Source organism: Sesamum indicum, linkage group LG1 (assembly GCF_026168435.1).
Source record: "Sesamum indicum cultivar Baizhima isolate 11 linkage group LG1, ASM2616843v1, whole genome shotgun sequence".
Lineage (NCBI taxonomy): Eukaryota > Viridiplantae > Streptophyta > Magnoliopsida > Lamiales > Pedaliaceae > Sesamum > Sesamum indicum.
In genome coordinates this window covers 19,577,452-19,593,771 of record NC_142657.1, presented here as the reverse complement: position 1 = coordinate 19,593,771, position 16,320 = coordinate 19,577,452, and the positions used below count along the sequence as shown (strand labels likewise).

General features: G+C 35.1%; 3 protein-coding genes across 3 annotated transcripts; 2 read left to right on the top strand and 1 right to left on the bottom strand.

The window, feature by feature from the left end:
- Positions 1-89: 89 nt before the first annotated feature.
- Positions 90-2,460, top strand: LOC105167410 (uncharacterized). The gene is made up of 2 exons (XM_011087117.3): positions 90-398; positions 1,663-2,460. The coding sequence occupies exons 1-2, from the start codon at positions 305-307 to the stop codon at positions 2,265-2,267; spliced, it is 699 nt and encodes a 232-aa protein (XP_011085419.1). The 5' UTR covers positions 90-304; the 3' UTR covers positions 2,268-2,460.
- Positions 2,461-6,372: 3,912 nt separating this feature from the next.
- Positions 6,373-7,692, bottom strand: LOC105167419 (E3 ubiquitin-protein ligase ATL4). Its single transcript, XM_011087129.3, has one exon. The coding sequence runs from the start codon at positions 7,537-7,539 to the stop codon at positions 6,445-6,447; it is 1,095 nt and encodes a 364-aa protein (XP_011085431.1). The 5' UTR covers positions 7,540-7,692; the 3' UTR covers positions 6,373-6,444.
- Positions 7,693-14,448: 6,756 nt separating this feature from the next.
- Positions 14,449-16,231, top strand: LOC105167427 (DNA/RNA-binding protein Kin17, conserved region). The gene has a single exon (XM_011087141.3). It carries the CDS (start codon positions 14,838-14,840, stop codon positions 16,035-16,037), a length of 1,200 nt encoding a protein of 399 aa, XP_011085443.1. The 5' UTR covers positions 14,449-14,837; the 3' UTR covers positions 16,038-16,231.
- The last annotated feature ends 89 nt before the right edge of the window (positions 16,232-16,320 follow it).

Below are 16,320 nucleotides of genomic sequence, written 5' to 3'. Positions count from 1 at the left end.
GAATTGGCTCCATTTTCATTCTAAACAAAAGAAAGTCAATCAAAGACTAGTTGGGGCCAGCACTTAAAGCTTTTGTCCTCAATCTCAGGGTGCACTCCCACTCATTTTCCCTTTTCTTTCCAGAATTCCTCTGCCTTTTGTTCTTTCCAAGAAAACAATTCCCCATTATTCTCCATTCCCATTTAACTTAAGCGGCCATTGCTAAAGAAAAGGATCCTTTTCTGAGCTCATACCAACACTTGCGTTCTCAGAAAGAAGCCCAACTTTCTGAACTTGCATTTGGATTTGCTACCTTTTGCAGTTGATGGTGATGAAGGCCAAGTGGTTTTGCCACTTGAACAGGACTTTTCTCTCTAGTATTCTTCTACTAGCACACTTTGTTTACTCCAAGAACCATGGTAATCTGCCATTTCTCCACTCATTTTTCTTACTCTTCTTGCTTTGCTGGTTATTTTCATTTTCCTGTGTGTGCTGCTTGCAGTTTGGATGAAAAAAAGTTGAGTTTTGCAGTGTATATTTTTTACTGTGGACAATGTTGTGATTGATAATGTATGTTTTGAGGATTTTGGTTAACTGCAGTTGTGTATTATTGTAACTTTGGAGTTAGACTCAAAGAAGAGCATGTTACTGGGATGAATTTGAATGGTTGTAGTGGCCCATTCTGTACATGGGGGATTGTATAGTTTTTCTTGTTTGAGGAATAATTATAGCATAGTGTTTCGGAAGTTACTGACATCTTGAAACTATAATCCACGCATCTTATTCTTATTGTGTGATCCTCAGTTATGATTTCTTGTTCTTGAATGAGGGTGTTAGAGAATTGGTGTAAGTGCTTGACTTCTTGACATTGAAATTGTTAGAAAACAAGCTTCTGGTGCTGTCTGCTTTCTTTACTGTTGTGATTCTCTTTACTCATGGAGCTTTGGTGGTTCTCATCTTATAAACTTGCGGTATTCCTGATATCCGACCCTAAAAGAAAAGCCAAGAATTATTATGCTACGCGAGATTCCTCCGAAATCATCTGTAATTTCTTATAACTGAAAAAGGGTTGTTCGGGTGCTTGATTCAATTCTTGCAATGTGGTGTGAAGACATTTGTACAGCATTGAAAGAATAGAATAGTGTTTGGCAGGGGGCCGGGCTGAGAGGGTACTATGTAGTCTTTCTTTTCATGGGTGGTCCGCAGAGAATAACCTTGTAGAAGGTGAGTATCATGCTCAGTAGAACCATATTTCCTGTGTCAATATGAGAGAGAAAGAAAGAGGAACTATAGATTGAGAAATTCACATTAGCTACACCGCATTGGATCAGTCACCCCTCAGCTTTCATTTATTCAAATATATGTACTCTGCAATGCATCATACGAATGCAACTATTTTCCAGAATTATGATTACCCATATGCATACAACTGATGAATGTGGAGCAGAGTTCTTTCCGAATCGATAATCATATCCTTTTGCTGTGGAAGTGATTGATTATAGCTTGAAATCACTGATAACTCAGAAACAATGTTCAGATAATAATGGATTGCAACGTACACCTAAAGAATCACAGGCTTGAAAACAAACCTTTGAAGTGTTGATGTTTATCCACTCGTATAACTTCATCTTGCTACCTGTCAAAATCCCTTCTTTCTGATTTCTGTGTTCATCCATGTTACAGGAAATGCTGCAAACGATCTTCTTGACATCATTAATGCAAACCGAACGGCCCAGAAGCTACCTAAGCTAAACCCCAGTCCAGGCCTCGGCTGCATCGCCCTGCAGTACGCAGAACAATGCAATGGCAACTGCAGCCGCAACAACACTATACATTGCCAGCCACCAGAAGACGACTTCACCGAAGTTTTTGCTCCCAATTGCGGCGTTGAGCTCCCGACCTTCGGAACCATATCCGGCTACATGTTGGGGTGCCGACAGAAGTACCTTCAGCCACCAGAAGCATTCTCACACATACTTGTCCAAGACCAGCGAAGTCTATCTCTATTGAGAAACAGGACGTTAACGGAAGTGGGAGTGGGCATCATTGGCGTCCATAAGCATAAAGGGCCTTACATTTGGTGTGTTCTGTTCAGCAACAGCCAGACAAACACCACATTTGTTCTTGAAGATCTTGGTAAAGGAATTGAGCAGAGGAGAGGGTGTTACAGTGGGAGCAGCAAGCCTTGCAGTACTGGACACCAGAATGCTGCTGTGGCTGCAAATATATGGACACTTCTGCTGCTTATTTTTTCATTTCAAGTTTGTCTGAACACTCTCAATCTATGACTATGACTGCCTTGTTAAGGTTCCAAATCAAATTAAATTTTGCAGGTGTACAACAGAGAATTTTTCTGATTACTTTGCTACTTTCGTTCAGACTATGGACGTTTTGTGCCAAACTTGTATCATACTTAAATGTGTGGATATAAACGATTCACCACGACAATATAATAACAAGCATGTTTGTTTTACTTGATTAGTCTGTATTAGATCAATACTAAAGGCTAGTTCAATGTTTATTTTGTGTTATTAAACCAAAAGGCCCCACTTGAAGGGCGGCGAAAGGCGAGGGAATGGTAACAGGGGACTGATGGCAAGGCGACGGTGGTGGAATATTGGGGGGAAATCATGATTTGAAAACAGGGCAATTTCCTTGTTTTTTTTTCTATATGAAGCCATCGTCGCTCCGGTCAGCATGGAATCGCCCCGTAGAAGCTAGGAGCTAGGATCTTCCATTGGTTTGGAGACTTTTACTTCACATTTCGGTTTGACAACCATAGCCGTCTTGTCCTTTCAGAAATGGTTTTCTCAATTGCCAATTTGTGGAAGGGGCAATACTTTAATTATTTTTGGATTTTTTAAATATATTGAAACTAATATTAAAATAAAAGGGGCAATTTAGAAATTCGGCTAAATATCACTTCAAATAATTATATGAAGTAAACAATACATTATATAATCACTCATTTGAATCACGCTTTCAATATATAACAAGTAAGCAAAAAATATAAATAACCATATCACACAAATAATAACACTTCAATCAAATCATTCATTCATCCCATCTTTGAAGTAAACATGCACTAAGAATACAAAATAGAGATAATTACACATACACCCCCTTACCATGGTCTAATTACACAAACACACGCATACACCCAACAAAACATCCATCATTTACACAATTCGTTCCTTTTTTTTTTCGTGAAATCATTATCATCGTTACATAAACTATCCTATTTTTTAATTATCAAAATAGTGTATGCAATTACAATAATAATAATAATAATAATTTGTATAAATAAATCATAGAAGGAGTATAAATATAATTATTTTATCCCTATAAAATATAGTAATAAACAAACTACTAATTCGATATATTGTCACGTCTTTGTCAACATTATTTTGAAATCCAAAATAAGTTCATACTCTACCTCAAAATTTCAAAAGAATAAAAAATAATTCTGAATCAACCCCAAAATTTTCAAAAATTTCACCTATATATCCTTAATCAATTTTATTCACTTATTTTTCTTATCCAACGATGCAAAAAACAAAAAACAAACGAACAAAATCCTACTTATATCTTAACGTGGAAAAATTATAAATATTTTTTAAAATAGATGATCGTCTAAAAAATACCATCAACAATGGATTGTAACGAGGGGAGGATATTTGTTGGACGATCATTAAGTTACGGGTATTTATAATTTCAAACAATGAGAAATATTTATAATTATGATCAATTTAAAAAAAAATTATTGTAATTTATCGGATTTATAATATACCTGAAATATTGATGATGGGTGCGTTGACTTATGAATGTCCTTACATTCGCAGAAACCCCAACTGAAGTCCAACTAATTTGTGGTCACTTGTGAATTGGAAAGGGATCAGACGGTGTAGTCTAAATCAAGCACAAAAAATTCAAACCCCCTCCCCCCTCATCCAAATAATCCCCCACATGATCACCCTCACTACGCCTTAACCATACGATAACTCTTTAACTTTTCTCCAAACTTTGCTGCCATTTTCAGAAATTCTTCAAATTTAATTAATTGTAACTTCAATGCCTAATTCTAATTCTATTAATAGAAACAATCAATTACAATATACATATCAAGATATATATATATATATATAATAGATCAATACTTGTACACATAGGAGTCGAGTTCAAGATCTTTTACTTAGTGACAAATTTTGGTATTTCACTTTAGAATATATCGAGCAAAACCCCTCGTCGACAACAACCAGCTACGTGTAGTCATAAATATTTGGAGATGTATGGTATGAAAATTTAGGTAATCAGAATGTACTAAGATTGGATTGTATTAATATGAATTTTTTATTACATTTTCGTGTCACATATTTGTGCCATATGTGATTGATACATATTGGGAGGGGTTTTGGTGGCGCAAAAGTTTGGTGGGCAATTCAAAATTGCAATTGAATCATTAAGTACCAAGATTTGATTGTGCTACAAATAGTATAATTAGTTTAGATTTTTTTATCATATTTTCATATCACATATTATTATCATACTAATAAATAATTTATGTATATTATTTTTTAATTATACATACAATACAATACAGGGACGAATGTGGCATAAATATGGATTTTGGTGGGCGAATTTGCAGTTTAGTTTCGGCGGCATATAAGCAGCAGGCAGGTCTTTTGGTGTGAAAATGGGGGAAAAAGAAGTAAAAAAGACAAGATCATGCGTGCACAACAAGTTTAAACACTGATCTTACTTGGGACAAATTGTGGAAATGGAAAAGCTCCTACGGCTTTTTTTGTCTTTGTTGGTTCTGGTTCGGATGATCAACTAACTATGTGTTATTACCACCTGCTTTCTTCTGTTCCTCGGATACGCTCTCTTTTTCCCTTACAAAACAAAAACCAACAACGTGACTCTCATATATATATGATATATATTTATGTTTTCTGCTTCCTCAACAAGACATAAATTGGTACTACTTCCACTTCCAATTTTGAAGACCACCCATTTTAGAATACATAACTATATATGTTGCTAGAACTGTCATATTCTCATAATCATTACACAAAACAGAACATATGAGTGTGCACGAAAATATCACTACTTGGAGATGGAAGGGACAGAGTGCGCATCGTGACAAGAGATCCTAGTTTATAGGGTTTGATGTGATTAATTTAAGACACACACATATATATATATATATATATATCATGGGTTGGACATGGACCACAATATATATATATATTAGCTGACCTACAAACAAAACGAGGATTAATGTCACATGTAGCTACAACATTCATAGTTGGTTAGGAATGGAATGTTTAGATAAATAAAGTACCAGATTAATTAACTCGTGACAAGGAACTACATTTTTTGTCCTTGTTTTTGCTTCTCCAATCCACCAAATTAAGGACATTTTTATTTGATTTTAGTTCTAATTAAACACAATACAATCGATGTATATATTGTTGGGACAACATTAGTCAGACGTAAAAGTATCAAATAATGTAAATCATATCATGTTGGTGGTAATATTTACAACCATCGATGATGACATTATTATGAGTGAATCATTTATAATTACATCATGAATCTCAATGAAAAATATAACAATCATATATCAGCAATCAACATCAAGTATTTATATTTAATCAATAATTACTATGAAAGTAAATCAATAATTACTATTAAAGTATGATGACAACCCAACATTTATAGGGTCGAACTTATGACCTTATATTTATGGGGCTGACATTTATTGAGTGTTGTGATTTTAACAAAATACTAGAATTTGACCGAACCATAATTTCTTTCAATAGAAGAAATAGTGTTTAAGAGGATAATTTACGATAAAATCTAAGATAATGTGAACTTGTTAAGAATTCTCCTTTTGAGATTATTCAACCATGGAGTCTTAATCGGACAAGTGTAATTGGTGTTAGTTTCTTGGTTAACTAATAAGACAAGAATTGGATAGGAGAGGTTGACCTTAATTTTGCCAAATCATCAACAACACCACCACGAAATCGAACCAGTAAATACGAGAAAAATAACAATGAGTTTCGAGGCAAGTTCGAAGCAGCAGATGAACTTTTCTCTGAGTCTTCCACTACTTCATTACTTGCTGATTTTGAACTGAATATATATTAATTATTTCACTGATTTTCCATTTAATCCATCAATCACTGCCGAGACTGACGCTGACTGCTGAATTTGGAAACTAAGACATAATGTTAATGAAATATTGTAATAGTGATTTCTTAATCTTAGCTTGCATTTGTCTGTGTCCAGAAAATTTGAAAGAAGGATTGTGTTCCAACTCCGGATTTTGCTAAAAATCCACTTAGAATAAAAGAGGATGTTACTGTTCTAAAAATAAGGAGAATCTGTGGGGGAAAAAAGGGAAAATTATGTAATTGAATTACCAAGTTACCCCTGAGGATTGGAAGGATTTACATGTTATATTCCAGAAAGCCACCGAAATAGCTCGCTGATTTCTTCTCCAACGCGGTTCGCCTCCAGATCCTCGGGGGAGACGACGGGGTCGGTCCGCCGACTGCTGCCGGAGAAGAATCTTCCGGAGCTGCGAAACGACATCGCGCGGGAGGAAATTGAGACGGAAGCCAGCCTGTCAACATAGTCCCTCAGCCAGTTCCTCCCTCCGGATACCTCCGCCGCGATAACCTCCCCCGGCGGCTCCGGTATCGGAATTCCAATGGATGATTCTTTGTCGACTGATGTGCAATCTGAAGCGCCTCTGCGATGAATGGTGGACCCTACCGAGACCTCGTATCCATGATCGTCCACAATGTAATCAAAGGAGCCTATCGAGTACGAGCGCCGCTCTCCTTCCACAGCGTCCGCAGCACCTCCGCGGCGGCGACTGATACTTCCGATTTCGATGCGAAAACTCCCGCTGTTTCCATCTCCATTTCTGAGGCTACTGTTACTAACGCCGCCATTCTCGGTGGAGTGTATTTTATCGAGAACATCGGAGTCGGAGGGGAGCACGGCGGACCTGCAGAGCGGACAAGTCTGGTTGGAGACGATCCACGTGTCGATACAGTCCGCGTGGAACGCGTGGCAGCAAAGCGGCAACAACCGGAGTTGATCATGCGGCTCGAACTTCGACAAACACACAGCGCAGTCGCCTCCGGTGAGGTTCCCGGTTACAGAACGGAAGGTGAAGAGTGGGAGTGAGTCGAGCAACCCGGCGCCCGCCACGTGGCATTGCGGCTGGGTCGAGCTCGGATCAGACGAGTCTTGCCGCAGAACGACGTCGTCAGCGGAGAAGGTGCGGAAGGAGCGGTGGAAGCGCTTGGAGAGGAAGCGTAGGAGGAGGTAAATGGAGGCGGAGACGATGACGGCGGAAGCGATGATGATGATGACTATGACAATGGAAGACGAAGAGACAGCGGAGGAAGACGAGGACGCCGAGGGCGATGACGTGTCGGTAAAAGGCGGCGGGAGCTGCGGCATTTGCGTGATGACAGCGGTGGGAGGGGGGTAGCCGCTTTCTGCGCCGGGTAGCGGCGGCGGGAATGAGGTAGACATAGTGGGAAGAGGAGGAGAAGGAAAAGGGTTGGAGAGAGAGAGAGAGAAGAGAGAGTTAGGCCATGTCTAGAGAGAGAAAGAGAGACGGTGATGGTATTTATTGCAGAGGGAGAAGGAGAGGAGAGGAGGAGTTAAGGTGACGGGAGGGGGTTGGGATGGGATAAATGACGCTGCGGAGGAGGTGTTTTGGTTTTGGTTTTAGTTGGGAGTGGCACGTGATAGGCAGGCACGTGCGGGAGTTTACACGCCAAAACAGCATGATGGGTTTGTGCCTATGTGCTCTTTCTCTCTTACCACTACTGTACGGTACTCTTTTTTCGGGATAAATTTTTAAGGTCTCTACTCTGGATTATAATGTCTTTTTTATGCATTTCTTTTCATTTTTTGACTAGAAAAAAAAATTATAAATACATCAAAATTATTCATCGTAATCAAATCACGGTCTACTACTGCAAGTAGATTTATCTCTAAATTTAAAGTAATCTAATCTGATTATAGATGTTTTACTTTACAAAATCGTACAATCGTCTACTTCGCTGTACATAATTACAATACAAGATTACGGATTGGATTTAACTGAATTTGTGTCAATAAATGATAATACGTTACACCTTCTCACATTCACGCACTCAATATACACACGCACACACTCAAATTTCGAAACACGAGACTTTCTATAAGAAAGTTTTGTGTCTGAACCATTGGGTTGTCTCCTAAAAGAATGCATTACATTTATTATTAATTGATTTTAAAACAAAACAAAATTATTTAAGTAGTTGAGTTTTGCATTAAAAAAAGGTATAATCTTAAAAGAACAAATAGCATAAAGTATAGGTATAGATAAATTAGAAAGAAATGTAATAAAAAAGGAGGATTGAAGTAGTGAGGTAGGAGATATGAATTAAATTTGTGGGGAAGGAAAGGGAAGAGAAGAGGGGGGCAGTAAAATAGGTGGATCAGTGGGGGGCTGTGGGAGGGTATTAATTGATTTTCGGCCTATGGGAAAAAAATAAAACAAAAGGAAAATGATGATGATGATGATGGGGCCCTTTTCTTTTTTCTTTTTTTTTTATTTATGTATTTTGATTTTACAAAGGTTTTTGGTTTTGGTTTGGGACATTAATGAATGGTTGTGTGTCACATGCATGTTGTGGTTTAGTTCAGCTTCACCTCCAAATTTATGGTTTGGTTGTTCCTTCTTCTTGCATCTCTCTTTCTTTGCTATACAAATGTTGCACTAATTTGTCCCACCACCAAAAGCTTCATTAGATGCTATCCATAATTTTAAATTGTTTATATGTATATATATACATATCTATGAAATTTTCAACTCACAATATCTTAATTATGAGCTCCGTGTGTTGTGATATAAAAATATCAATCACAGTCGATTATACGACATCGACCTAATATAAATTCTTGGACGAGTACTTAATTTGATATATTTAATATTAATTTTTGTTCCCATAATTAATTATTTGACTCCAACACAAAAATTGCAAGTGATTTGCCGGCTAATGTCATTAAATGAATTAAAGATAATTATATTTATATTTTCTTATTTTTAATCTTTTTTTTTTACATAATTATAAAAAACACCCATGAACAAAAAGAAACGAGTAGTTTGTGTAATTTTTGGAGGGTGTATGTGTATTTTTTTAAAAAATAATTTATATAAATAAATTATAAATTAAAAAGTGTGGATGTAATTTTTTCTAAAATTAATTTATCACGGTAAAAATGTAATTATGTTATTTAATTATGGAGGGGTCTCAGTCATGAATATTTGGGTCCATCAGGATATATCTGCAGGAAATTGACTCTTCTCATCTGTCAAATGTACTAAGTAGGTGACTGAAGAGGCCGTCTTCTTAAATTCTCAAACTTGCTTTTTTAGTCTTTTTTTTTTAATTTTTTAATATAATTTGCTCCTAAAATATGTTAAAATTTGAGCAAAACATCATAATTCTAAACCTACACAAGAAATTCTTTTATTCAACTTAGATTCAATCGTATAAAAAATCATTACAACAAATGTAAAAATAGTTCACGGTTCATATGGCTGACCTACTGTCTTTAAAAACTAAAGAATTGTGCCTGAACCATGTGTGTTAGCTAGAATCACTGTACCATATGTCGCTAAGAACCAATGCATAACTACATCAGAATCAAGACACATGTTAGGATGTGAATTTAATCCTATCGAGCACCTTGACAAGGATTCGAGCCCACTTCATGAGTGCGGCAATATTCGATTTTAACCAGTGACAAATTGATTGATCAATTTTTAAAAGTATACTATCATTAATTTGACCGTTTTGGGTTAGATTTTCTTAATATTTTTATGGCGTGTGAAGTGTCGTCAAAGTGTGAGCGCGTATTAAAATACCGTAAAAATAATTATAATAAATTTGCATTAATTGATGCCACGGACGAATTGAATTCTTTGATGTGCACATAGCATACTCTTATCTTAAAGAACGAACAATCGCATCTATAAGTTTAGTCAGTTGACTCAAATGACAATAATGCCCTCAAATTTTCTTCCCGTTTGAGTCGCTATTTGTGCATTAATGCTCGTACTTGTCTCTCAAGCGACTACTGTTCAAACGGAAAAACCCATTTTAATTACACAATGTGAAAATATCAAACAGTATGGATCAGTCTATATTACTGCAGTGTTTTGTGCACTGTTGATATGACTTAGTTTTTTTTTTAAAATATTTTTTAATAAGTACTCACATAAATTTTTAGTGTGCAAATAGGGACCACAATACTGAATAAATGATTTTTTTTTAATAAATTTAAATCAAGATTTATGAAACTAAACTACGGGTCATCTTGAAATATAGTGCAAAGACTTTGAGAATTCTACTCCAACGATGACATGGAACCGCACGTTTGCAGTATTTTCCTGTAATAAAGAGTTTTGGACCTGAGTCATTGTATGTATATATATCCCACATTGTGTTTCATTTGCATGAGTTAAGATCTTGACTTGCAGCTCACTTTTGTTGGCTTAACACGATGAGCTTTTTGGTGGATCAATCTCCTAAACGATCATAATAAAATATGCATTGACTCAATTAGTCATTCTAAAATAAAATAATAATTCTATATTGTTTCTTGAATCAATCCGTGAACATGCATAATGCACAAATTTGGTTTAGGCTTATTGTAATTTTGCAAAATATGTAATGCCCAAATTGTTATGAATTTAAATTTGGAAACGAGTCATTACCAATTTTTTTTTTGGGGCATTTAATTATAATTTATTTTGAAAGTTTTGATGACAACAATGAAATAATTTATTTATTTTTTTAAAAAAAAATATTCCAAATTTTCTTGGAAAGTTGGTGAATATTTGTGAGAATAAGTGGATGAGAAGCTAAGTGAAAAATAGCTATATGCCAAAAGCCTAGCAAGTTTGACTTGTTTGGGCACTTTGGCTTTTGGAAAGTAACTCAATAGATTGATGGCTGATCCTAAAACTTACACACACACACATATATATATATATATATATATATTCAAAAAATAAAATAAGAGAATAATCTAAATATTGATCCTTTGCCTAAAGTTTGAGCCATTGTTTTTGTAATAATTTGTTCATGACATGTCAATTTTTGTCGGTTGGACTCTGAATCTCATCAAATTTTAAATGTAATGACATTTTTTAGAAGAATAATACAGAAATTTAATATATATATTTTTTAATTTTACCCCTTTTTAGATTGAATATTTCGTTCATTGTATGAATTCTTTAAAAGATGAAAAACTATTACGATGCATTAAAATTTATTGGCATAAATAAATTTTCAAATAAGGGAAAATAATAAGGAAAAAAATTTATTGGCATTATTTTATTTATATATAAAATTAGTTTTTTTCACTATATTTAGAGATACAATAAATTGTTTTTAAGACATTCACAGTATAGGAACAGCAGAAGTAAATAATGACCCACAATGAATTAAATTTCCAAGGAGAAAAGAATGATGTCCAGCCCATGAACGCCAACCAGACCCCGGAGCTGTGCAAGGTAGTCTTAACCCTCCATTAAAAAATGACCGTAATGTTTGGATTCGTTTTCTCTGTGTTTTGTGGAGATAGAGAGAGAAAAATAAAAATAAATAAGTGTGTGTTAGAGATAGTATGTATGTTTGGATTTATTTTTGGAGATAATTTAAAATAAGTATTATATGTTTAATGTTGTGTTTTGAGAGATAAAAATTACTATCCATTATCAAATCATGTCTTTTTTTATATATATTTATGTATATATATGTGTATATATATATATGAATATTCACTTTTTAATTATTCTGCCAATTTTTATTGACCTATAGAAAATAACATATGCAATTCGCATGGTTATTTTTCTCTATTTTGTCGTGTGATTTGTATGTAATTTTTTTAAATTTATTTTTGAGTTAATTACATTTTACTTTTTGAACTATGATCTTTTTTGTATTTTGACATTTAACTTTTTTTTTGTCAACTTATTATATCAATTTTATGAAATTTTTGTACTTTATTTATAACTGTTTTTCAATCAAGTTTCCTATTGAAAAAATATCGCATATCGTGCACATGTGATACTTAAAGAATATGTGATATGATGTTTTTCCGACAGAAAAATCAATAAAAGAAAATGGTCATATGTGGCAAAGTGCAAATTTCGTAAAGTTGAGATGGTAAGTAGGCACAGAAAAAGTTTCGATGACAAAATGTAAAAACGGACATAATTCGAATAGAAAAATATAATTTACCTTCAAAAGTTTGTAGGGGGACTGAAAAACAAAATTTTTTACAATGAGATCGAAAACATACTGAAACCTAAATTATGGGACGAAATATACAATTTTCCTGTTAACCCCATATTATTATTAGTTATTATTTTTCTATATTTAATATTTAGGTACTACTACTCTCTCATTACCTCCTCAATTATGTAACAATAATGATATACTCATACCATATAGCATTGCGTATAGAGTATTATGTTGTCATCAATTTTCTAATTTATTATTCATCATTTCCCAACAGTTATATCATTCATCCATCCATTTTATCTGATTTTTTTTATTATAATTTTTTGATTTTATTTAAAAAAAAATACAACAACAACAAAGTTAAAAACTTTAGGCCCCCATTAAATGATTACATAATTTTATTAAATATAAAAAATATTTATAATTTTTGAGATAACGAGAGAGTATTCATAATTATGTCAAAAATTCAGAAAAACTTGTTGTATAGTTCACACTAAATTTAACCAAACACCCTCTTACACATTATATGCGACTAAATCAAAATCTTGATGTAATAGAGAGAGGAGGGTGTGGTATATGATTGTATATATATATATATATATTGTTACTCTCCCAATAAGCAAGAAGAGAGACAAGCACAGAGACACACAGAGGGGGTATGTATGTGTGTAATGATGATGATGATGCTTGATTAAGAAGGTTGGCATGCTCCCAAACTGCAGAAGAATATCACTCTTTCTTCAACAATATTGCCAGACATCTCTACACTGTTTTCATGGGGGAACAAAACATTCTTTACATTTGTTTAGGACATTAATTAATGTTTTCCAAAGCATGCTACACAATATTATACTTGTTTTTGCAGTATCTATCTATCTATATATATATTCACTTGGTCTTATTTTATTGCAATTACATTTTCAATTTTTCAGTCTAACCGGCTTCATCTATTAAACTTTTGGTTGATGGGTCGGGATACTATCCAGCACAAACGCACGTTATTACAAGCTAAAATATTTAATATGGGCTGCACCAAATTGCTTGTAAAAAGTTGATCGGGGTGGAATATTGGGCATCTAGTCCAGCCCAATTTAACCTAATGAACTGAGTGTTAAGTAAAATTTTCCATGCAACTCTTTTATGGTAAAAATCAAAGAAAATACCAAAAACATACAACTTCTCTTCTCTTCATTGTTGTTGTGAGTTGAGTTGAGCAGGTTCAAAAGTCAAGCAATTAATCTATAGATTAATAAAATCACTTTTAAAAGGGTTTTTTGCAATAGTCTGATTTAAGTGTTTATTCGTTTTCTTGCTGAAAATAAGTTAAAGTTGAATATAATATAATGATTTACGACAATAAGTTAAAGTTGAATATAATATAATGATTTACGACTTCTGTTTTTGAACTGCTCTGTTAAGTTTATTTAAATAAAAAGTACCATTCCCCCCCCCCGCCCACCAACTTTTACAGTTTATATGCATAAAATTTGTTACCCAAAAACGAATACATTGTTTCTAGAACACATTACAATAACTAGAACAGGCCTAAGGGGTAAAACTCTTTGGTGTCATGTGAGGTGTGGTCCTTTTTAATTTTCGTAACAAAGAGAATTTTATTTTTTTTTTTTAAAAAAAAGGAAAAATCTACACACAATACGAATCGCTTTAATGCTTATAAATTATAGGTTTTTGATATTTCAAATTATTATATTTTATTTAAATTAAACTTAGCAAGCCAAAATATCTATATTCTTCTCTAATTTTTCATTCAAGAATTTATTGCATTAAAATATTTAACGTATATTTGTGTTTATATCATTTACACTAATATGAGTGAAAAATTAGTCGAGTAAGTACAACTTGAGATATTTGAGCCTAATATTTTAAAAATATTTGGAACGAGGATTTGAAAAAATATATTTGTATTTTGACGCTAAAATTAGTAAACAACAATAAAAATAATATTGGAATTGAAAGAAGTGAAATAGCAAGTAGTAAATTAGTGGTTGAGTAATTCAAACAAGAGTGAATTTGTGCATACAAGTATTGAGATAACGTTACCCTCTAGCGAAGAGAGATTATCTCTTTTATAGGGCTTGAAAGAGTTTAGTTCCCTTGGTTCTTGGGAGAGTAGTGGTGGATGAGGATAGATTCCAGCTATGGAACGGGAACTTTGTCGTGCTTAGGGTAGGAGTTGGTCTGTTGGGGACTTAAATATATAATCTCTTTTACAGATTAAATAAAATAAACAAAAATTTAAATTATATGAAGGCATCAAATATAAGTCTGTTTGCGTTTAGGTAAATTTGTGGTGGCAAGTTCAACATAGGAGATAAATTAAGGTTATTTTAGCGATTCATCTGAGAAAGAAATTGAATAATTACCAAGTTTTAGCAAAGGCGAGCGCTTCAGCAAACCCCAGATCCCTGGAGTCCCCATCCACCCTAACCCCGAAAGCAATTCTGAAACCCTAACTTATTCGATCCCTTAATTCCTTCATCAATCGGCTAATCCATATTCTCGATGCCGAAGAACGACTTCTTGACCCCAAAGGCGATCGCAAACAGAATCAAAGCTAAGGGTTTGCAGAAACTGCGATGGTACTGCCAGATGTGCCAGAAACAATGCCGGGACGAGAACGGGTTCAAGTGCCATTGTATGAGCGAGTCCCACCAGCGACAGATGCAGGTCTTCGGCCAAAACCCCAACCGAATCATCGGCGGTTATTCCGAAGAATTTGAGACTACTTTTCTTGAGCACATGAAGCGCAGCCACCGCTTCAGCCGCGTCGCCGCCACCGTTGTCTACAACGAGTACATCTCCGATCGCCACCACATTCACATGAATTCTACTCAGTGGGCCACGCTGACGGAGTTCGTTAAGTATTTGGGGAGGACTGGAAAGTGTAAGGTTGAGGAAACCCCTAAGGGCTGGTTTATCACGTATATTGATCGAGATTCAGAGACTCTGTTCAAGGAGAAGATGAAGAATAAGAGGATTAAGGCGGATGCCGTGGATGAGGAGAAGCAGGAGAAAGAGATCCAGAAGCAAATTGAGCGAGCAGAGCAGATGATGATGATGGGGCCTAATGCAAAGGGTGGGGAAGAAGAGGGAATAAAACCCAGAATTTTGGAGAAAAATGATGGGGATGGTGAGAAGAAAATTAAGCTGAGTTTAGGGCTTTCAAAGAAGAATGTGGAGTCAAATGAGAAGCGGGAGAGTTCGAGGTTGGTGTTTGACGAGGGGGAGTCCGAAAGTAAGAATGCAAAGCGGAAAAGGGATGGTGAGAATTCAGCTAAGAATGCTTCGGTTTTGGACGAGTTGATGAGGGAGGAGGAGAAGGCGAAGGAGAAGAGCAATAGGAAAGACTATTGGCTGTTTGAAGGCATTATTGTGAAGGTTATGAGTAAAGCTTTGGCAGATAAGGGGTATTATAAGCAGAAGGGCGTTGTGCGCAAGGTGATTGATAAGTATTGTGGGGAGATTGAGATGCTTGAGAATAAGCATGTATTGAGGGTTGATCAAGAGGAACTGGAGACAGTGATTCCGCAGATAGGGGGCCTTGTGAAGATTGTTAACGGGGCATATCGTGGTGAGCATGCAAGATTGCTAGCAATAGATACTGACAAGTTCTGTGCCAAGGTGCAGATTGAGAAGGGAATATATGATGGAAGGGTTCTAAAGGCTGTTGAATACGAAGATATATGCAAATTGGCGCAATGACATATGTCAATCATGGATGTATACTTATGCTAATTGGTTTGCTGGTCCTGGAGTACCTATATCGAACAAGTTTTGCTCTGTTGCATCCTTTTGAAAATAAGACTTTGTCATGTGTCTCTTTGTGGAGCTGAAATTATTTGTATGGAATGTCTTTGTTGTATGATTTGGCAATGAACACTTAATTTAGTATGGAATTTGCATGAATGATTTTTTAGCACTGTTTATGTAGACTGGGACGGAGTTGCATGACTCTTCTTGTTTCCTTTGTTACCCTAATCTATAA

Excerpts from the sequence above, each read along its gene's own strand:
- LOC105167410 (XM_011087117.3), top strand. The coding sequence starts at position 305 with ATGGTGATGAAGGCCAAGTGGTTTTGCCACTTGAACAGGACTTTTCTC. Across the intron at positions 399-1,662 it reads TGTTTACTCCAAGAACCATG|GAAATGCTGCAAACGATCTT; the intron begins GTAATCTGCCAT and ends TCCATGTTACAG.
- LOC105167419 (XM_011087129.3), bottom strand. The coding sequence starts at position 7,539 with ATGTCTACCTCATTCCCGCCGCCGCTACCCGGCGCAGAAAGCGGCTAC.
- LOC105167427 (XM_011087141.3), top strand. The coding sequence starts at position 14,838 with ATGCCGAAGAACGACTTCTTGACCCCAAAGGCGATCGCAAACAGAATC.